This window comes from Lactuca virosa, chromosome 5, assembly GCF_052849685.1.
Source record: "Lactuca virosa cultivar CGN04683 chromosome 5, Lactuca_virosa_CGN04683_v6, whole genome shotgun sequence".
Classification (NCBI taxonomy): domain Eukaryota; kingdom Viridiplantae; phylum Streptophyta; class Magnoliopsida; order Asterales; family Asteraceae; genus Lactuca; species Lactuca virosa.
Window position 1 is genome coordinate 383580743 of NC_136430.1, and position 24925 is coordinate 383605667.

Sequence of the window (24925 nt, forward strand, 5' to 3'; positions counted from 1 at the left end):
CTTGCTTTGATTGGCTTCAGAAAGCTTAGTGCCTCAAGTGTTGCATTTCTAATGGAGTCACAAACACCACTAAGCAATTGGATGAAGGAGAGAAGAGAGGGGAGGCACAAAAACGGCTGGAAACCCTAATCCAAGTGTTAGCTACGTTTTTAGTGCCCAAGGGTTCCTTATATACTTAGGCTATTAGGGTTATCCAACAAGGAAACCCTAATTTGACTGCTTAAGCCCTAAGTAGCCCATGGACCCCTTTTGGAACATGCCTTGGACGATTTCTAATGGGCTTCCCCATAGAATTCGTCCAACCTATTATTCCAAGGTGATCAATAGCCCAATTGTAATTATCTTATAATTACAACTCCAGTCCCCTAAGTTCAATTAATCTCTTTTAGTCACAAAATTAATTCTTAATTAATTCTTGACTAATATTAATTAAACAATATGATTTCTCCTTTAATATATTATTCTTATAATATATTAATAAATCATAATTAAACCTTTCTCTCCTTAATTCATCCTACATATTGCTATGGTGAAGGCAACCCAAAAGGACCATGCTCATAATCGGGTCAAGTACATACCAAAATAGTTATGGACTTAGACACTAATCCAACACCTTTACCATCCTGGTAAAGCGAATGTGGTTGCGGACGCTTTGAGCCGCAAGTCAGTTGGGTCTACTACCCCAGCAAGGTGTATGAGGATAGCGGTGGATTCCACGCTTGTGAGTTTGATTAGGGAGGATCAGGTTGAGGGCATGAGACCAGAGAACTGGAAGTTGGAGCGGATTAAGGGCGAGAGCACCCGGTTTGTTCAGGATAGCTGCAGATTATTGACCCGACACGGTCGGGTTTGGGTTCCGATGTCCGGAGGGGTCCGGCAGACAGTGATGGAGGAGGCTCATAAGTCTCACTTTTCTATACACCCGGGGGCCACCAAGATGTATCGCGATCTGAGTTTGAGCTACTGGTGGCCATGTATGAAGCGAGAAATCGCTTGGTATGTTGAGAGGTGCCTGACATGTAGAATGGTCAAGGCCGAGCATCAGAGGCCGCATGGTAAGCTGCAGCCTCTGGAGATTCCCATGTGGAAATGGGAACAGATCACGATGGACTTCATTACGAAATTGTCGAGGACGACGAAGGGGTTCGATGCTATATGGGTGATCGTGGATCGGTTGACCAAGAGTGCCCATTTCTTGGCCATACGGGAGAGTTCGTCGGCCGAGAGATTGGCCGATATGTATGTCAGCGAGATTGTCTCTCGCCATGGGGTTCCAGTCTCCATTGTTTCCGATCGGGATGTCAGGTTTACTTCCCGTTTTTGGCAGAAGTTCCATGAGGAACTGGGTACGCGGCTGCACTTTAGTACAACATTCCATCCGCAGACCGATGGACAGAGTGAGCGAACCATTCAGACCCTCGAAGATATGTTGAGGGCGTACATCATTGACTTCGGTGGGAGTTGGGATTCCCATCTACCGCTTGCAGAGTTCGCCTACAACAACAACTACCATTCCAGTATTGGCGCCGCGCCTTTTAAGCTGTTGTATGGTCGGATATGTAGAACCCCGGTCTGTTGGGTGAGGTTGGACACAGAGTGATGGGTCGGACGGAGGTAGTCTTGCAGACTACCGAAAAGATCCAGCAGATCAGACAGCGGCTGCAGACCGCTCAGAGTCGGCAAAAGAGTTACGCTGATAGACGTCGATCGTATTTAGAGTTTCAGGTTGGTGAGATGGTACTTCTGAAGGTCTCGCCCTGTAAGGGTGTGATCCACTTCAGGAAGAGGGGAAAATTAGGTCCCCGTTATATTGGGCCGTTCAGGATCATTGCCAGGGTTGGCAGAGTGGCTTATAGGCTAGAGCTACCTGAGGAGCTCAGCCGAATTCATAGCACGTTCCATGTTTCGCAATTGCTAAAGTGTATTATGGATCAGGAGGCAGTAGTATCGCTGGATGATATACAAGTCGATGAGCGCCTGAATTACGTGGAGAGGCCTGTAGCCATCTTGGAAAGGAAGAAGAAGATTTTGCGGAACAAAGAAATACCTTTGGTAAAAGTGCAGTGTGAGCACCGGAGAGGATCCGAGTGGACGTGGGAGCCGGAGGCGGAAATGCGAGAACATTACCCGACGTTGTTTATTCCAGCAGACTTCGAGGGCGAAGTCTAGTTCAAGTGGGGGAGAATTGTAACGCCCCGATTCTCAGGTATTGCTTAAATAAGAATTTAATTGGTTTCAAGGCCTACTCGACGAGATGGTTGCCCTACTCGTCGAGTAGCAGCAGGCTTGGTTCGCGTATTTAATGGCCTACTCGCCGAGTCCATGAAGGGACTCGACGAGTAGGAGCTGGCAGATGAAACCCTAAATCCTGGGTTTTTGCACCCTATTTAAGGAAGCATAAGCCTCCTTTGGCCTCTTTGCAGTCCTTTGAGAGCTCAGAAAACCCTAATCCGTGTGGTGTTTCATTCTTGTGTGTCTAAAGCTTTGGAGAGGAGATCTTTTTAGAAAAAGAGCTTGGAGAACAAAAGGCTAGGAGCAAGGAAGTGTGGGTAATCAAAAATCTACCTCAGATAGCATCATTTGGAGGTATCAAGTCGTCACCTTTTCTTCTTTTCCTTCTAGACCTCTTTTGGTTGAGATCTAGGGTTTTTATGGTTTGATTGAGAAGATGAAGTGGGATGTGGGCTAGATCTGAAGTTGTAACTTCAGATCTGGACCCTTCTGGGGTTCTATAGTCATAAAGCCCTGAATTTGGTCATGTATGAAGCCTCTTTGAGTATGAAACCCCCATTGTGAGATTAGATTTGACATTAATAGCCTTTGTAGCTATGCATGCACGTAAAGTTTGCAACTTTACGTGAAAAGCATGCCTTAGAAGCTTGGATCTGTAGTTTGGAGCCGCTGCATGGCTCAAATGAGTCTGTATGGCAAAAAGGACTGAAGGGACTCGGCGATTCGCATGGTCGACTCGACGAGTCATATGAAGATAGGCATGGACTCGGCGAGTCCGATGAAGATTGCCGTAGACTTGACGAGTGGATGAACAACTCGACGAGTCGGTTGAGGTTGCCCCAATTTATGTATGCGCGGGTAATTGTCGATTTGCAAGAAGGAAGCTCGACGAGTGGCCTTAGGGTCTCGATCGTAAACCAAAGGAACTCGACGAGTCACTCAGGTGACTCGGCGAGTGAGTTAGTACTTCAAGGAACTCGGCGAGTAGCCGAGGGTACTCGGCGAGTCAAGGTCAACATGGACTGCTGACCTTGACTGATAACTTTGACTTTAACCAGGGTTTGATTAGTTGGCTTATGGGTATGTTTATACTATGGTAATAGGTGGTGGAGTTTGTGGCAGTGATCCGAGGGTTGAAGTTTATCTACCGAGACGACATCTGCAAGGTGAGTTATCCTCACTATAACGATAGGGTCTAAGGCACCAAGGCCGGCCCTTTAGTTGTTATCGTTATGGTATGTTACATGTGGATATGATCTGTTTGATCGGAATCAGGATAGACAGTATGTTATGCTCTTATGATCCGTAGGGATTAATATGTTAGTGACCTGCTAGTTCAGTGCTCTAGTTATGAGAGATTGCTATGTTTGGTGATCAGTGAGATAGATATGTTTGATGTTTGTATATGCCAGTATATGTTAGTTATGCGCACATGGTTAATTGCTTGTTGCTTGGGTTGAGGCGGTCCTGCTTTGTGTTGAAGGCCAACACACCCTATGAGCGGTCCGGGAAGACTGTAGGCCTACGTGGCGGTCCAGTCATGCCGAAGGCTCGGTATAGATTCAGTTAGACTGTAGGCCCTGTAGGACGGTCCAGTCAGGTCGATGACCCAGTATGCATGTTGATTGATTGATTATTACGGATATGGTATTATCAGTGTGGTATTGGTATTTTGGGGGTAGCTCACTAAGCCCTTGGGCTTATAGTTTTCAGTTTATTGTTTCAGGTACTTCAGGAGATCATGACAAGACGAAGGCGTGACCGTACCGCTCATCATCCTTATGATCTGGCTTTTGGGACACTCTGATCGAATAAAGATTTGAAAACATTTTTGTAAACAATACTATTGGGTTTTACTTATGATTGAAAAGTTTAAAATTTGGCGTAAATTTTATGGGTGTTACATGTGTTTTTTTTCCTTTCTTTTTATGTTATGTAAAACTTGTTATGGTTTGTTTTGGTAAAAATTGACATGGATTGTTATGGTTTGTTTTGGTTAAACTCTTATTTAATTCTTAAACTGTTATGTTTGGTCACTTTAAAGTCTTTATGGAATGGTATTTTAATGCTTATGGAGTTGGTCATGTAAAACATGTTAAACAACCATTGTAAAACACAATAAAGTTCATCAACTGTAAAACACAATAAGGTTACCAAAATACCATTTTCATAGCTCTAACAAAACTTCAATACAATATTACAACTTTTACCAAATTTCACATGACATTGAAGCAAATAACACCACTAAGGTACATATTATTACAACTTGTAAACAATTATCCAAAAAACCCCTAATTGAGTATTAAGCATATCTTCATGTTTCTATTTTGGATTTCAACTTCATGATCATGCTTTTCAGCCTCATAAACCCACAACAGAAACCCACTCCTTGGTCTATGTAGCTTTCAATAGACTCAATTATCACATTGGAGTTATAATTGAAAGCTACCAAAAAATTTGACAATACAATACCATTTTCGAACAAGCATAATTTTCCCTACCGAGATTGTTCTTAGTGTACGAAGTCTTTATGATAACCATATTTCCACAGTCACAAACCACCATCTTATTTTGGACTTCGATCGCATGCACTAGAGAGAACATGTGAGAAAAAGGTTTAAAGACATTGTAAATATGAAAGGACAAAAATGCCCCCCAAGGTGGGGGTAACATATTTAAGTTTCGGTGACCGTCCGAGTTAAAAAAAACTTTTCGGGGACCAAATGTGCAAGTAACCTAACTATAAGGACCATCCGTGTAATTTTCTCCTTTTTATACTTTTGGTGTCCGCCTAATAGTTTATCGGTTTTTTTTCCCTTCCGCAAAAGAGAAAGAAAATAGAAATACAATTTGCCTGCGAGAAACAGAACTTTCAGACGGAAACGATCATTCTCCTTCGTCTATTGTTTCTAGGGTTTCAGATTACAGTAGTATCAATGGATATTACAACAGTAAACGATCCGATGATCGACACTAACAACGACGAAGAATCTACACTGCTAACTATCCTCGACGCCTCCAGCTATCAGCTCCATGATCTCGACTCAATCGAGTTCCCGCCGACCCTCACCGAGATTGATTTGACGGCCAATCGATTGACTAAGTTGGATTCGCGTATTTCTCATTTATCTAATCTCAAAAAGCTCTCTCTTCGACAGAACCTCTTCAATGATTCCGGTGTTGAGCCGATATCGCAGTGGAACACCATATCCGGCCTCGAGGTATGCTTATCGGTTGTCTTCTCCACTTTCGCATACTTTCTTATTTTTACGAATCATCTTCGTCGGATTTAAAGAGCGATGCGAGTTGAGTTAACTTCTTAGCATACTGTGACATCGGTTTTTGCTAATGCTGATTGGTATAGTACCTTTAGATCAAACTAGACTAACTTTGCAGTTTTGTATGATTGCATTTTTAATTGTGGACATGAGGTAGTATAATTTTGTGTCATGTTCTTAAGAGGTTGTTCTATTAAGTCCATTTGGTAATATGAGAGACACATGTTCTTGAGCTAGATAATCATATAATCTTTAACTAGATAATCATATAATCTTTAACTAGATAATCTTCAAAATCCTGAAACTTACAAAGTTCATATGAAATGATATCCATATAGATATAACTATATATATACATGTGTGTATGTACGTTTCTATGGCAATCGGTGCTTATAATATGGTGTATGATGCTTACATGAGTTTACCACTATGATTAAGAAGCATATGGCTTTCGAATGTTACCACAATCGCATCTTTTAATAACTTTGTTTATCTGGCTCTTTTTACAAAAGTTACTATAATTGGACTTTTTATTTGCAGGAGTTAGTTCTCAGGGATAACCAACTAAAGAAAATACCCGATGTCAGCATATTCAAAACCCTCTTAATATTTGATGTTTCATTCAATGAAATCACATCAATGAATGGACTATCCAATGCATCAAGCACACTCAAGGAACTTTATGTCTCTAAAAACGAAGTTCCCAAGATTGAGGAGATTGAACATTTCCATGAACTACAAATTCTTGAACTTGGTTCAAACAGATTACGTGTGAGGACTAAAATCCATCAAAATTAATAATACACAACACATTCTTTCTTCAATTAATACTCAACCCTAAAGTAATTGTTCTATTTTTTATGTAGGTGATTGAAAACCTACAGAATCTGACAAAGTTACAAGAGCTATGGTTAGGTCGCAATCGTATAAAATCCATTGATTTATGTGGATTAAAATGCATTAAGAAGCTCAGTTTGCAAAGCAATCGACTAACTTCCATGAAAGGACTAGAGGTAAGTTTTTGTTTTTGTTTTTTTAAATTAAGGGTGTGTTTATTATATCATCTTACTTTCATTTCTTTATATTATATATCATCTCTAGGAATGTATTGCTTTAGAAGAACTATACTTAAGCCACAATGGTATTGCAAAAATGGAAGGCCTCTCAACTTTATCTAATCTTCGGGTGTTGGATGTTTCTTCAAATAAACTTGCAGCCATTGAAGACATTGAGAAACTCACCTGGTATGCATAATAAATATAAATATTTTCACCTTTATTAAAAAGTAAAATTATAAAAGAAAGTATGTTGTTATTATTTGATCTGTTTGTGATTTTTGATTGCAGTTTAGAAGATTTATGGTTCAATGACAACCAATTAGCATCATTGGATGGCATTGCTGAGGCAGTTTCTGGTTCTAGAGAAAAACTCACCACCATTTACCTTGAGCATAATCCATGTGTAAGCACTAGATTTTTCAAATTACAATCTCCTAATGAAAATGCTATGTTTTGGTAGATTTATTAAAAGTAAGGGCTTTTTTAGACAAAACATAAAGTCGAGGTTTAAACCGGGAAAAACCGAATGTACATGGTCTTTTATGTAATTAACCGATATTTGTTTTACATTTTGTAGGCAAAATTGTCTGACTACTTGACTACACTGAGACAAATCTTCCCGAATATTGAGCAAATTGATTCAGAAGTGTTTGCTTAGTTTAGAAAGAATTGTCTGGATGGATTAAGATTAAATCCTCTTTTTTCTTCATCTCTTATTGATCAGCATGACAATCGTGTTTGTGTGTGTGTGTGTGTGTGTGTGTGTGAATTTCTCATGTTAATTGGTTGTATGATTCCCATGAGATCATTTGTACAAGTACATTAACGTGATCCTCACATAACTTAAAAGAGTACATTACCAAAAAAAAAACTATTTGTATTTTTGGTACAAAAGAGTTTTGTTTAGAGTAAATAACAGTTTTGGACCATGTGTGCTATAGTAGTTGTTTTGAATTAGGGGCGTAAATTCTCTCTTCTATTGTATTATGATTATGTTCAATTACATGTGTACTTACAATTTCCTGTTGAACAACCAAAGATAAAAATAATTTCATCAAGTTTTGAGGTAATTAGTTAAGGAACCCGTTTATAACCTTATGTAAGTGAAAGCTTGATTATACAAGATTATGGTTAATGCATGTTAAATTTGTCCAATGGATATCAAGAAGCATTCTATGAGAATTCTAAAGATATGTTTGGGTTGGAGTGTATGAATTTGGAAGTGTTGTTATGAATCCTGTGACTTTTGTTGACTATGGGGCTTAAGTTACAAGTTTGGCCATTAAACATAGATTTGAAGCGAGATTGTTGTATAAAAACCATTTTAAATCTGTAAGTGTAGGAGGATGGTCTGTCAAGGGGCAGTGTCATATAGAGAAAAATTGAAGGGTGATGTGTTTTTCTTAACTTTTATGCTATATCGTTTATCTGAAATTTTGCAATAAACCGGAGTTCGGAGAGGTGAATATGGGAGGGCTTGATGTTTGATGAAAGATGGAGAAGGTGAAATGTGATGGGTGGGCGATTGCATGAAATGGGGGTAACCGTTTTTAAGTCATTTTGCTTTCTGTTCCAGTGTGTTCCATCTTCCATTTGACTTGGTCAATATTCTATTTTGTTCTTTCGTTCCTACCAAACTCTACCTGAAAATGACTTATTATGTTCCTTATGGTCCAATTTTCAGTACCAAATGCTACCATATAGTTTGTATGGTTTGGGATGAGGGGTGGTTGTATGAGTCGGCGGGGTGCTTTCCACCAAACATCAATCATAATTTGTCATTGTGCCTTTCAATGTAACTATATGTATTTAAGTGGTTATATAAGATACGGATCGTCTTCCGTTATAAGATCGAATCGGATCGTAAGATCCTACTAAAAACATTTTAAAATATAAAAAATATATTTTATTAACCATTCGGTTACAATAAATAGTTTAAAAAAAATATATAAAAAATACATACCCAATACATCATTAAAAGATAAACATTTCAAAACGGGTATTTTATGTAGTTAGTGCAAGAAAAAAAATATGAGATATGTTTTTAATAAAAAAGTAACGATCCTACGATCTTACGATCGAACCTACGATCTTACGATCCGATCCTACGAACTTACTGTGATCTTACTGAAAAAACGATCATAGTAAGATCAAGATTGATTTACCAAGGTGGAATCGTAGGATCCTATGATCCTACGATCAAGATCGCGATTTTAACAATATTGGTTGACACTACTACTTTAGGTTGTCATGTTTGGTAAACCAAAAAATATTTATAAACTAGCTTTCTAAAATGATACTCAAACAGTGTTTAACGAGCTTATTGATTTTTTTTTAATTCTCTCAAATATACATTTTATTAATTATAAAAAACCCAATTTTCTACATGTTATTTTATATATTTCAGCTAACTTATCATCTAACTTAAAAATAGTATTTCTATCCACCAAACATAGTTAATGTTCTGTTTGGTGTTTGACGCGTTAGCTGAAAAACTAGCTTTTAATTTATAAGTTAGTTTATCAAAAAGATGGCTTATAAGCTACACCTAACTAATTTTGTGGTTTCTCCAAAATAGTTTATCGTAGCTTATAAGCTAGTTTTTTTTATAAAGTTATTGATAAACTATCTTCAAAAAGCTAGCTTATAAGTCAATTATTTGATGTAGATCGGTTCCAATTTCTGACGAATAAATAAAATTTATTTTTAAGCTTAAAGAAGATGGTACCTATTAATGTATTCAAAGTTGGTTTAAATCAAATGTGGTCCTTGCAATGGGCGCTTAGTGATTGATGAGTAAAATTTCATACCGGAGATCCACGGTTCAAATTCTGATACATCTAAAATATTGCTAGTATTTCGTAATTAACTTCCCATGTACGATTAACCTTTTGATTTCCTTAATCAAATGTGTTTTGGTAAATATTTTTAAAACTACAATTATATATGGTAAATATATTTGTAAAATTACCGCACCCTTAAAGACAACTCCGGACATTATAACAAAGGGTTAAACGTATCGACTCCCTTGAAAGTCTTCCAAGTTCAACTCCAAGTCTGCAATGGATATAAATTCTTAAAGGTTCACTTGAATCATCCTCAAACTTGTCGTATTATAACATCAAGTTTCTGATGCGTTTACGCATTACTAATGTACAACCGACTTGTACATTACAATTCATATATATTTGTTTTAAGACCATAAGATATTATCATCTCACATTTACTCGTGATAGAATCCATGAAGTAGTTCTATGAGTGTGAGTGTATTCAATACTTAAATCTCCATTTCCAAGTACTCATGAATATTGCAGCAATACTATTGCTTTGTCTCACTCCCTTAGACAATCTACAATTCAATTCATGACAGTCTTAATTCACTACTTACTTCCAAAAGTATAAGCGAATGTGGAATTTGAATAATCATATTATTCGGGAAGTAAAACATGTAAAAACGAAACATAAGAATAAACAATTGACAAATGGAAGTAAACAAACTCATAAATAATTCTCCATCACTTAATCATCAAAAATCAATTACATTTATTTGTTACAAATTTCAAACTAACTATCTAACTACTAAAACTAATATCATCTCTCAGACCAATGCTCCTAGCATGTTGACTGTGCTTGATCCTACTCAGAGCCTTTGTCAAAGGATCTGCAAGATTCTCTTCTGATGATACTTTCTTCACGATAAGGTGACCTTCTTCTACCCTATGTTTGATGTAATGGTACTTTCTGTTAATATGTCTAGATTTTCCATGATCTCTTGGTTCCTTAATCAAGGCAACCACTCCTTCATTATCGCAGAAAAATTCCATTGGCTCCTGAATGGTTGGGACAACTCCAAGATCTTCGATGAAGTTTTCAACCAAGCTGCTTCCTTAGATGCTTCACTTGTAGCTATGTACTCTGATCCGCTGGTTGGATCAGCCACCATATCCTGTTTATAACTCTTCCAAGTTACTGCTCCACCATTTAGAGTAAACAACCAACCCAACTGAGAACGAAAGTTGTCTCTGTCTGTCTGAAAGTTGGCGTCACTATACCTACTCACTCTCAACATATCACTACCACCAAGGAATAGAAGCATGTCCTTCATCCTCCGCAAATACTTGAGAATGTTCTTAATCGCTGTCCAATGAGCTTTACCGGGACTTCACTGATAGCGACTGACCATGCTCAAGGCAAAAGACACATCAGTGCGAGTACATGTCATAACGTACATGATCAACCCCACAGCAGAAGCGTAAGGTACCCGACTCATATCAACTATCTCTTGATCTGTACTAGGGCTTTGAGTCTTACTCAATTTGGTATTCCTCTGGATAGGTAGCTCTCCTTTCTTGGAAATTTCCATACTAAACCTCTTTAGTACGTTATCCAAGTATGTACTTTGACTAATTCCAATTAGTCTCTTCTTTCTATCTCTCAATATTCTTATCCCGAGAATATAAGCTGCTTCTCCAAGGTCTTTTATGACAAAACACTTTCCAAGCCAATACTTAACTTCTTGTAAGGTTGGAATGTCGTTTCCCATGAGTAGCATGTCATTGACATACAACACCAGAAAAGTCACCATACTCCTACTAGCCTTGATATACACACATGACTCATCTTCACTCCTAGAGAAACCAAACTCTTTAACTTTCTCATGGAAGCAAAGATTCCAGCTGCGAGATGCTTGTTTCAATCCATAAATGGATTTCTCAAGCTTGCACACTCTATTAGGAAACTTTACATCTACAAAACCCTCAAGCTGAGTCATGTAAACATCTTCAGCCAACTTCCCGTTAAGGAAAGCGATTTTAACATCCATCTACCAAATTTCATAGTCATGAAAGGCATCTATGGCGAGCATTATCCTAATAGATTTTATCTTGGCTACTGGTGAGAAGGTCTCATCATAGTCAACCCCCGGGGTTTGAGTGAATCCCTTCGCAACCAGTCAAGCCTTGAAAGTGTGTACCTTTCCATCCATATCGGTTTTCTTCTTGAAGATCCATTTGCACCTAATTTTCTTTCGACCTGGTACATTATCAACCAAATTCCAAACTTGGTTGTCATACATGGACTAGATCTCACTGTTCATTGCCTCTTTCCATTTAGCAGTCTCAGGGCCTGCCATTGCTTCCTTGTAGCTAGCCGACTCATCCAAATTTATCAGTGTCCTATCACTTAAAAACGTGTCACCATCCGTAGTAATATGGAAGCCATAGAACTCAGGTGGCATGCTAACTCTATTGGAACGCCTAAGAGGTAATGAATTATCTATCGCAGGAACCTCTTCCTCTGGTTGAGTGTTAGTATCTTCTAAGGTTCCTTTACTGGTTGACTCTTGAATTTCTTCAAGGTCAATGGTACTCCCACCGTCCTCTTTGAATATGAGCTGTCTCTCTCAAAAGACTCCTCTTTGTGCTACAAATACCACGTTCTCACTAGGTTTGTAGAACAAATATCCAAATGACTGCTTTGGGTAACCAATGAAAAGACACTTCTCACTTCTAGCTGCTAGCTTGTCATGAGTCTCTTGTCTCACGAAAGCTTCATAACCCCAAACGTTGTATGTGCTAACGAAGGAACTTTTCCCGTCCACATCTCGTGAGGTGTTTTGGCAACATTCTTTATAGGGACAAGATTGAGGATATGGGCGGCTGTCTCTAACGCATACCCCCAAAAAAGAGAAGCACGAATCATCATGGAACGAACCATGTCTAAGCAGGTTTGATTATGTCTCTCAAACACACCATTCAATTGTGGCGTCCTAGGAAGAGTTAATCGTGAAACTATTCCACATTCCTTTAGATAGTCGTTGAACTCGATACTAAGATACTCTCCGCCTCTATCAGATCTAAGCGTCTTTATCTTCATGCCCAACTAATTCTCGACTTCATGTTTAAACTCTTTGAACTTTTCAAAGGTTTCTGACTTGTATTTGATTAAGTAGATATAACCATATATGCTACAATCATCTGTAAAAGTCACATAGAATCGATTAGCATCCCTTATGGATGATCTAAAGGGTCTACACACATCTGTATGTATGAGATCCAACAAACCTTCACCTCTTTCACAAGATCCAGTGAAAGGTTATTTTTTCATCTTTTCCAAAAGACAAGATTTACATGTATCATCTGACCTTAGGTCAAATGATTCCAACACTCCATCCTTTTGGAGTTGAGCGATGTGTTTCTTGTTAATGTGTCCAAGACGACAATACCACAAGCACACTGTAACATCCCAAAAATACAGATAACAATTTTGTTTTTAAATTCATTCCATTCATAAAGAAACTGATACCAAAGTATTCAAAAGAGTCATATTGTATCATAATATCATAGTATAAATCGCAAAATCACTAGGTGCGGAAAACACATGGAGTGATGCGGTGCGATCAAGTCGGGCCCTTTCCCTTCGAACTAGAAGTACCTGAAACAAAAACTGAAAACTGTAAGCACAAAGCTTAGTGAGTTCCCCCAACATACCACATACTAATCAAACATACTACACAAACATATTGAACAAACATAGTGTCAAGCATATCTGGGTGCTGGCCTGCCCCTTCGGTCTATTTCAATCGGATACTGCCAAACATATATGGGTCTATCTCAACCGGATACTGCCAAACATATCTGGGTGCTGGCCTACCCTTTTGGTCTATTTCAACCAGATATAAGGTCTATTTCACCCCTGCTACTACCACATAATATCATAATAGTAATTACCGATTCATCATACAAATACAGACATGACTGACAATTATCACAAAGAAAATCATCATACTATAACATAACTAGTGGGCCGGCCTTGGTGTCTTTGACCCACGGCTACTGCGAAAGAAGAATCACCTCAGACTGTAGGTATCAAATCACACTCGGCCGATGACTCGCGAACTCCTCTCTTTATCGCACAAACACAAAACCCTAATTAGAAGTTAGGTCACAATCTAACTCAAGGTCCAAAATCCTAGTCCTTGACTTAAGGCAAAAGGCTCATTTACCTTTTCCTTATTGGGCCTCCTTCTCTCCAAAGCCCAAAACTACAAAACCCAATGAAAGAACCCCTTCTCTAAACTTTACAATATTATTACTCCAAACATTTTACATGCATATTCATAATATAATTTACAGAAGTCTTGATATTTACCAAAAGACTGGATACAAACCAACTATTAAGAATTTTTACAGAGTTTTATTTATTACATAATTTCCCAGGAATTTATACACTAAATAAAAAAGTTATAATATTATCTATTCTACATCTTCTAACAGTACATAACTATACTGGATGCTTATCACCTGCACTAATTAAACACTGAGAGGGATAAGCGGGTGACGCTTAGTTAGTTCAATAACAGTTATGATATAACTCTATGCCATATATATATATATATATATATATATATATATATATATATATATATATATATATATATATATATATATATATATATATATATATATATATATATATCAATATGACAGAAACAAAGAGGGACAAAGAACAACAAATGCAGATGAGTATCATATGACATGCTTTCCATATCAACCAATAATCCGATTCAATGATTTATAATCAATGAGACATAACAATTTCAACTTGATATACTTCAATAAAACTTCAGTCCAAGTGGCATAGAAAATACAATTTCGGATTATCATTTTGCTAGCATTTACAGGCTTTCAGCCCTACCTAGCCTTCTGCCAATACCAAAGTGATACGAATCATTCTCTACATGGCCAAAGGCATAAAGCCAATACCAAAGTGATACGAGACATGCTCTATATGGCCAAAGGCTTCATACCAATACCAAAGTGATGCTTACTCATTCACTTCATGGTCAAAGGTATAACTCCATTATCATAATAACACCGGAAAGCACATTGCACATATAACACATAACATACAATTGTCCCTATATTGAACTCACCGTGAAATAACCGAATGATAAAATGATAATTTAGGCAACACTTTTTTCTAAAAATGACTTTCTTTGACGAAACCGGGGATTTTAGTTGAAAACCGGGCTTTGTGTGGGCAGAATTTCGACTAAAAATATTATTTTCTCGGGGTCTTCAAGTCAAATGTTAGCACTTTGGAATATTGTACTTTCAATTTGTCCTTATTAAAGCATTGTACTTTGAAAGTTCCAACCAGATATAACATTTACTTTCATTTATGTGTTGTAATCTTATTGATTTGTGTTTTTATCTTTTGTAGTTAGTGGCATATTAATATCGAGTTACTCGAAACATGGTCATTTTTAACAACATATTATGTTTAAATCATCTTTATTATTGCTAGATCTTCAGTAAAGGGAATTCAACTTTGTAATCACTTAAGGTATATTTCTTATTATTTTTGGTCTATTATTTATGTTTGTTCCACACATTTAAGTTTGTAAGCAACTTATTATTTAGTTAATAAGTTTGTAATTTTAAACATGTTATTTTTTAGTGTAAGTTATTATTTAGTTAATAAGTTGATAATTTTAAACATGTTATTTTTAATGTAGTTGGTGTTTGTCTTTTAACGGTTCTATATAAATAAATCGTTTTTGTGAACATCATAATGCTTTGACATATTTCATAGCAGATTTTGTTTCTCTTTATCTTAAACTAGAAATAATCCATACTATAAAATAAGACGCAACCTTAAATGGTTTATCCATTGAATTAAAAAATTATATAAAACCATTCTAAAAACACAACAAAATAATAGATAGTTACAAATTTAAGAAACAGTTTTTGTACAGCATTAATATAGGAAAAAATACATTAAATGGTATTTGGATTCAAAGACAAAAAAAATGTGTAAAAACATGTGTTGTGAAAACCACGGTTCTTTTTTAAAAGGAAAATGAGATGATATTACTCTTTTTTAAGAGTTTTGTATTGACTCATGTACATTACCAAACCAAATTTTATTGATGATTATATTGTATGTTATTTGTTCTAATATTAAATAATTAATATTATTTCCTAATGAGTCAAAGGGTAAAAGATCAAAATTTGTTATTATATTTGTATTAATTGTGAGGCTATTCTTTGAAATTACGGTATAACAATATAAACATTTGTGATTTTAAAAGGTAACCGTTAATAAATGTGATAACTATTAATTGAAATCTAACTTTAAATATCAAATATCACATCAAAAGAAAAATGACAAAAAAAGAAAAATGGTTTTCTGGTTAACATTCTCAATACAAAAAACATGAACTATAACTAACCCAAAAAAAGACGAATAGTTTTATGAGTTTTAAATTTGCCTTAAAAAATGATTTTTGTAAAGACTATTAACACGCCTCAGGGGCTTGGTAAATAACTACATATTTATTGGCCCTTGGTATTATAGTTAAATTCATGGGATATTATGGTTTCTTATAGCATCCTACTTTCATTTCTTATTACAACATTGTATATTTTTAAAGTACAACGCCTTATTGAGATAAACATTTAAAGTATAATGTCATAATACATAGAAATGAAAGTATGAAATGCAATTCGAGAAACTAAAACAATATAATGATAGATACTAATAATACTTACCTATTCCTCTTTATGCAAAAACTCATCAGTCTCCTGGATAAAGCATACCTGCAATGGCAAACAAATAATTGAATAAAGTACATGGTTTTTCCAAATGAAATGCGTTTTTAATAAGAAAATGAAAATACAATGTCATAATTTGAAGACTTTTCAAAGTAAAATGCTTACAGAAAAAAAACAAAATGTATTAGGGGCTGTTTGGTATTAACTTAAAACTCAAGGTCTGTTTTGGTAAATAATATATTCATGGGCTGTTTTAAAAATTATCCTTTTTCAAAACTAACCATCAACATTATCCTAATTTTAAATTTTAAAACATAATCTAAAACTTTCTACATTATCTATCCTAACTATATTTTTAAATTCAAAATTTAACAAATGGATAAAATGATTTTTATCTTATCCATCCAAAACCAACTTGAATTCAATACATATATATGACATAATATTCCGCCAAAAGCCACATTTACTTTTCCTTCCACGCTCCTGCAAAAGGTGGGTTTTTTTTGTGTTTTTACCTCTTCGTTATACTGATATTCACAATACTAAATCAATACTTCTTCCTTTCTACAGCCTTCTATTACCGTAAACATTTGTTAGCTTGGTTAATCAAAGGCAAAAAGGTATGCATTTCATTGTTTATAATTATTTTTCTGTGATTTGTAGTTTTTCATTCGGTGTATTTTATTTACATCACTTATTCAAAAGAGTAATTGTGTTCATTTAAATAGATTTGTGCCAACAAAAATCATATATAAAAAACAACACAATAGCAAAGCTTTAATATAGCAATGCTTTAAAAGAACTTTTTTGTAAAATTTCCGGTCTATTTTCAAATTTCCAAAAAACAAAATTTTACATAATAGAATGCTATATTTGAAAGATTCCAGAAAGTTGAATAGATAAAAGCATGTTGGTATTTCATGCATTTAGGAAATATTACATTTCAGAAAAAATACAAATAAAAAAACTCATGTTCAAAACTATAGTTCAAAAAATAATAGAATTTTATTGTTTTGTGTTAAAAGTATAAGTAGTATTTTTAGCTTAAAATAATACTACATTGTAGTTTTTCGTTATAAATATATGTTTGTTGGTCTTTTGGGATAAATAATAACAGCTCATTAAAATTTAAGAAACCTTATATTACAAAAAGAGAAAAAATAATAATAGAGTTTTATTGTTTTGTGTTAAAAATATAAGTAGTATTTTTAGCTTAAAATAATACTACATTGTAGTTTTAGGTTATAAATATATGTTTGTTGGTCTTTCGGGATAAATAATAACAGCTCATTAAAATATAAAAAACCTTATATTAATTTATGACATTGAACAAACTCCATACCCTTAAGGGTATTTGTATTGCATCATTCCTTGGGATTTTAAAGGAATTGGAATTAAAATCCTTTCCAATCCAATGTTATATATACCAAAAGTCATGTATTTCAAATTATGTCATTTTTCAAAAAGAAATGTCTGTAGTATTAGTTGTTTCTACATAATTTATATTGTTTTTTAAAGACCGTCAAAATCACAAATCTACTAAACACCTTACTGAAGATCAATAATGGTGTTCTAATAAGCAGAAGTTTTTTTTTTATCAAAATTTTTCCTTAATTTATATGTATCTTACACAAATTAGTTATGCAATATGTATCTCTTCTTCCTATGTGTCTTCAAAAACATTCACATTCAGAATCAACAAAATGATGGTCATTTATAAACATGAACATACAAAGGGATTCAATTTTTTTTGGGAAGCCACACATTGTTCGTTTTAATTACTAAACTGGTTAAACTTTTAATAAAAACTTTTAAATAGACAACGTATGAAAAAAACTAATTGTTGTGAGTTCTTCTATCCTGGTTTATATAAAAACTTTAACAGATATACTAAAAATTAATAAAAGATTATGCTTTTTGAAGTATAAACATAAAGTTCTTACTTTTGCTGGATAATTCCCAATTGTTGTGTTGCAAGTTCCTATTTTTCTTTGACTATTTCAGCCTATCAAAATCATACACACAATTCAAATTACATGATTATAGAATAATAATTTATGTAATTAAGACATAAAATCAAAAGATTATACCTCTATTATTGCATTATCACGTTTAGATAATGCAGAACCAACACAACATTGGAAAATTTTATTCTGCTTCTCTGCTTCTAAGCTCTGAAGAGGTTAAAAAGACAAAATTAACCTCACTATAACAAGTTCATATGTATTATAATAAGAAAAGTAAAATGACAGAATTAACCTTTGTATGATACGATAACACTGTGAAAGATCTTCTTGGAGATTTACATTATTCCGCATACAAGAAGTTAACTTCTTCTTCAAATCATCTATTTCCTGCTCCAGACCAGCTGTCCTAATTGTGTATACTTCAAATGTCTGAAAATTATACAAAAAAAATGCTTAGTTTAGGCTTTTATGTTAGGTGTATGGTTGAGAGATAGTTAGAGATGAAAAAAACTAATTGTTGTGAGTTCTTCTATCCTGGTTTATATAAAAACTTTAACAGATATACTAGAAATAAATAAATGATGATGCTTTTTGAAGTATAAACATAAAGTTCTTACTTTTGCTGGATAATTCCCAATTGTTGTGTTGCAAGTTCCTATTTTTCTTTGACTATTTCAGCCTATCAGAAGCATATACACAATTCAAATTACATGATTATAGAATAATAATTTATGTAATTAAGACATAAAATCAAGAGATTATACCTCTATTATTGCATTATCACGTTCAAAGAATGCAGAACCAACACAACATTGGAAAATTTTATTCTGCTTCTCTGCTTCTAAGCTCTGAAGAGGTTAAAAAGACAAAATTAACCTCACTATAACAAGTTCATATGTATTCCAATAAGAAAAGTAGAATGGCAGAATTAGGTGTATGGTTGAGAGATAGTTAGAGATGATGAGAGTTAGAATAGAAGAAATTGTCGGCACCTGAAGATTCAGAATCAGATGCTTCTCAGCAAGAGAAGCAACAACCATAAGAACTGGCATCGATTTCAGTCTACAGTAATGTCTAGATTTGGAAACCAAGCACATCGTTAAACGGAGCAAGTAGCGTAACAACATCCATACCTAACATTTTATACATCTCAACATACCTTCTCAAGTGCTTCTACTTCGATCGTAACCAGCCTAACACCACCACCGTCACAACTGCCAGCACATCCTGTGAAAGAAACCTTAATTCTCCACCATTTACACGATCATCGAACTTCCATTCAAAAGATTTGTCGTTGTGGCCCGATAAAATACGATCAGAACTATCGACTGAGATTGGAGTATCGATAATTCATTGGAATGAAGATGAAGTGAATAGTGAGGGTTTCCAATTGGGGAAATGATTAAATGAGTGAGAAATAGGGTTTGAGAGTGAGAGAGTATCGAGTGGTGTGTATTGATCGTGAATCCGTGATATTATCCCTTTCCAAATCAATTAAAAAAATAAAATATGTTAGTATTTAAGCTGGAAATTGTTTACAATTATAAAAGGTATTTGCTTTCTAAATACTCCAAAATTACCTCCATTTTTTTTCATTAATCTCAATTTTTTTACTATTTATTTTATTGTAACAATTTTGTTTTATGATTCATTCTTTTAAGACTATTTGTTTCAAATATATATAATATAAAAAATGTAAACATATAAAATTTTTTAATTTTTCTTTACATCATGATTCATTAAGTTTTATGGGTGTTTTATTATGTTAAACAAAATATAGGAAATTGATATATGAAATATAACAAAAATTTTAATATTTCAGTAATGGATGGTCATACTACCGTTCGAGATTTTTCTGCTATGCGAAGTGTTTACATATGGTGGAATATATTATCTATTCGAGTTTTATATGTGTGGGACGACATTGAAAATAACAGAGTCTTGATTTGGATGATTGATCGAAACGTAAGTATGAATACAATAAAATGAATATGTCATCTTTTATCTAATGTTTTGTTTATAATTTACATAATTGTTATTATATTACATATCCAGAGAGACAAAATGATCGCCATTGTCCCACAATGTTTGAGGCAAATAGTTTTGAACATGAATTTGGTTGGAAGAGTGTTGTCCTTAAATCATTTCCAAGTTGATCATTTTTACGAAGATCACCCCACGTATCAAAGTTACATAATTTTCTTTGGTGATTGGGCAATAGTGATAAAAAGTAATACAATATTTACTCGCTTGTCAAATGATATCGACAATTCATTTCCACAATATCCGTTGTGTTCTTCTATTACAAGTCTCGCAAGAAATTTTAGCCATCAAAGAATGATGATCGGTACATTTATATATATTTAATTTTATATTTATATTATATATATATATATATATATATATATATATATATATATATATTATAAATTGCATACAACAAATAAAATTATACTAATTTTCGTGTGGTTTAGATGTTATTGGAAAAATCGTTTGGGGAAGACGAATGAGGCCATTCTATGCATTTGAACTATTTCTCCAAAATGAGATGTAAGTATATAATAACATAATACTTTATTTTATAAATTTACTAATCAACTTTCATTGTTATTATGTGTTTTAACAACTTTTTGTTTAAATGAATAGGGGGCATATTATAAAGTTGATGTTCAATCACGTACCAATGAGCCTTATGATACCATTGTATCTTGCGATATTTAATCAATTCATAATTTATGTCTCTAGGGTGAAGTTGGTCAACCTAAATTTGTGTAAGTTAACTACGGGAAACATTATGTATAGTTTCATTCTTTACATATTAATTACTTTTATATACCATGTTAATTGTATATTACATGTCCTTACAGATAATTTATTGGTTTCTACTTCATTAACTGATGTCATGTTGAAACCAAGAACACCGGAAGCGGAGATGATAAGAATTAGATATAGGGAAAATATCTAATTTTACTATAGTTGTTTGTTTGCGGATTATGTGGTAGTTAATTGGATTTTTAGGTGGTTATTTGTTTTCGTAGTTTTTGATATTTATTTCCTTGCAGATTTTTTGAAATGGGTTTTTACTTCGTTTATTGAATTAATAATTTTTAGTTTATAAATTTAGTTTCTTTGTTTGACTATTTTTTTATATTATTTTATTTTGTTCTTTCTATTTATAGGATATTTACGTTGTGGTATATTAATTAAAACAAATATTTTACCAAAGAAAAAAATACAAATATTATTTAAATATTAACTAATCAATATGCATTTATCCAATTATTTAAGAAAAAAAACTATTGAAACCCTTAAAGAAATATATACCGAAAAAAAATTAATGAAACTTGAAACAAATACATATTGCATAAGGCAAACAAGCCTCGAAAAGATAACATGAAAAACAAAAACCGATAAAACATTACTTAAAGTATTGAAAAAAAACTATATAATTTAATGCAAATATCAATTTCATAAATAAAAATTTAGTTCAACTCAATCAATGTTCGAGTAATACAGTTATAAGTATTGTATATAACAATCGTTTTTCATTAAGTTGTGTTATGAAAAAAAATTAATTTATATATTATTATTTTTACGTTTTTACAGTTGGCATGGTGATTGTAGACAAGGAAAATAGGCCTAATGATGTCATTCGACTAGACGTAAATGCACATAAAGGTACGTCTGATATGTGCAACATGATTATTACTTTAATTTTACGAATAATTCATCAGAAACAAAATAATGCAGAAAAAAGAAAAGCATATAACAAGACGTCTTATGAACGACGAAAGGAGAATAACAAGATTAGACGAATAGCCGATGGAGAGGTAAGTAGACAAAACGTGACACATGTGACAAATTTGTGTACAGCCGAGGGGACCCTAACGAATATTACAAATAAAACTCCTACAAGTGTATTGGATGCTGCTCAAAGGAGGTCGATTCAGAACAGAAAGGCATATCAACGACGAAAGGAGCGAAACTTAGCGACAACGCCTAAAGAAATTCTACAGGAGGATCCATATGACTTTGTTTGTAATGGTATCCCTAAAGAACATCGTGTGTTGAAGGGGCAAAAAGCATGTGTTCATTGTGGAGCAAAACGATTCCAATTTGAATTCCCTACCTTTTGTTGCATGGGTGGTAAAACAAAGTTGGCACATTCCTCTATCCCAGAAGAATTACTCGAACTCTTCACATCTCGAAACGAATTAGGCAAGACCTTTAGACACATGATACGAGCATACAACAACAACTTTTCATTTGCATCAATAGGCGTGAATGTGGATAAAACAATGACAAATATGACATCTGGAGTATACACTTTTTGTGTGAATGGAGGAATATATCATAGAATCGATCAGTTAATCCCAAGGGATGGAAAACCTCGGTACTTACAGTTGTATTTTTATGATGCTGATTATGGGATGTCACATAGAATCAAATGGAAGAATATTGATAAACAAATTGCTCAAAAGTTGATCCGTGTTCTTGCCACAAACCCATACGTGCAAATATTTCGAAGACTTTCTGATCTAGGTCCGCTTGACAATTACAGAGTCACTTTGAATGCATCAGTAGAACTTGACCAAAGGGTATACAACAGACCGACCACATCCGAGGTACCATAATAATTATTGTCTATTAATTATAAAATAAATATATCATGTATGACATACAAATATATATATTACACACTATATTTAATCATATCGTTTCCATAATAAAAATTCTAGGTCGCTGGTATTTGGATTGAAGGTAACGACAACATAGCCGCATATAGACGAAGTATTATCGTGTATGGCAGATCCGACAAACCACGAACAATTCAATCTTACTGGGGATGTTATGATCCATTTTGTTATCCTTTATTTTTTCCTAATGGTGAGTCTGGATGACATTCTAATATCCCAAGACATGGATTTCCCATCAATAATATTATTAACGACGACGATGACATCCATGATGATTTAGGAGGTACACATATCCTAACTTTTTAAATTTTAGTTAAATTTACAAAGATTACATGTTTGTATAAATCATTAATTTTTTTTTCACGACATCAACATTGTGTAGACTCTAATACAAAAGGAGGGCGGAATACTGTAAGTATGCGAGAGTACTATTGCTATAAGTTTCAAATCCGGTCAAATTATAATGTAATTTTGTTGGGAGGGAGCTTACTACAACAGTTTGTAGTAGATATCTACATCAAGCTTGAGACTTCACGTTTGGAGTTTTGTAGAAAAAACCAGTCAAAAATAAGAGCAGATTTATACCAAGGTGTTGTGGACTGTGTTAATGCCGGTGAGGTTCGATCGAATATGATAGGGCAACGTGTTGTGTTGCCTGCAAGTTTCATCGGAGGCCCACGTGACATGCGGCGACGATTTCTTGATGCCATGACTTTAGTTAAAGATGACGGGAAGCCTGACATATTTCTTACAATGACATGCAATCCAAACTGGTCGGAAATAAAAGATGAGTTACTCCCTTGGCAGACAGCTCAAGATCGACCGGACCTTGTGTCAAGAGTTTTTCGTGCTAAGTTAGAGGATCTTAAGAAACAACTCTTCACGAAACACGTCCTCGGCGTGGTGGGTGCGTATGTTTATGTCATTGAGTTTCAAAAGCGGGGTTTGCCACATGCACATTTCCTCTTGATAATGATGCCTCCATATAAGCTTACTAATGCAGATGAGTACGACAAAATAGTATGTGCTGAAATTCCAGACCCGATAAGGCATCCTAAAATGCACCAATTGGTCGTCTCACACATGATACATGGTCCTTGCGGTGGCTTAAACTCTGACTGTCCTTGTATGAATAATGAGCAAAAGAAATGTCGTTTTAGATACCCTCGACAATTCAATGAAACCACCGTACAAGGAAAGGACTCTTATCCCGTGTATCGAAGGAGAGATAATGGTATAGAGGTGGACATACGAGGAAATAAGATGGATAACAGATGGGTGGTCCCGTATAACCCAAAGTTGTTGATGATGTTTAACTGTCATATGAATGTTGAGGTCTGCTCGAGTATTACCTCTGTGAAATATGTGTTTAAGTATATTTACAAAGGTCATGATAAACAAGTTATCAATATTGATCCGGATGGAGAACGTATTGTTATCGATGAGATAAAACGGTTTCAGGATGCACGATATGTCTCGCCTCCCGAGGCAATATGGAGGATTTTTAGCTTCGCACTTTCTCAGATACATCCTTATGTGATGGATTTGCATGTACATCTCCCAAACCAACAGATGGTTAGGTTCAGTGAGGATGATACACTGACTAGCGTTGTTGAGAATGAGAAAGATAAGAGATCAATGTTGACTGCATTTTTTCTAAAAAATAAAGAAGATATTCGTGCAAGAGAATATAAATACAGAGATTTTCCTAAAAAGTTTACGTGGGATCCGAATTCACGTCGTTGGAATCATCGAAAACTAGGATTAATGCGAGGTCGTTTGGTTTCTGCTAATCCTGCTGAAGGGGAGCGATACTACCTTCGCCTACTTTTATTGCATATTAGTGGTCCTACGTGTTTTGAAGATCTCTATACGGTGAACAACGTAAAACACCCAACATTTCGAAAAGCAGCTCTTGAAAGAGGGTTGATAGAGTCTGATGATGGTTTATCACAATGTCTTACAGAGGCTTCTTTCTTTCAATTTCCCAATGTTCTTAGAAGGTTGTTTGCAACGATATTGAGTTTTTGTGCGCCAGGGGATGTTCGCAGGTTATGGGATGACCACTACAATGCTCTTTCAGAAGATTATAGGGGACAATATGGAAGTGTTGAAAGAGTCCAGAATATGGTCCTC

At 34.6% G+C, this 24925-nt stretch overlaps 1 protein-coding gene across 1 annotated transcript; it reads left to right on the forward strand.

Annotated features, from left to right (window-relative positions):
- The first annotated feature begins 5052 nt into the window (after positions 1 to 5052).
- On the forward strand, positions 5053 to 7552 carry LOC145110793 (Leucine-rich repeat (LRR) family protein). Its single transcript, XM_079047108.1, has 6 exons — positions 5053 to 5453; positions 6051 to 6281; positions 6377 to 6523; positions 6612 to 6754; positions 6857 to 6971; positions 7146 to 7552. Exons 1-6 carry the CDS (start codon positions 5169 to 5171, stop codon positions 7224 to 7226), a joined length of 1002 nt encoding a protein of 333 aa, XP_078903234.1. The 5' UTR covers positions 5053 to 5168; the 3' UTR covers positions 7227 to 7552.
- Positions 7553 to 24925: the final 17373 nt, after the last annotated feature.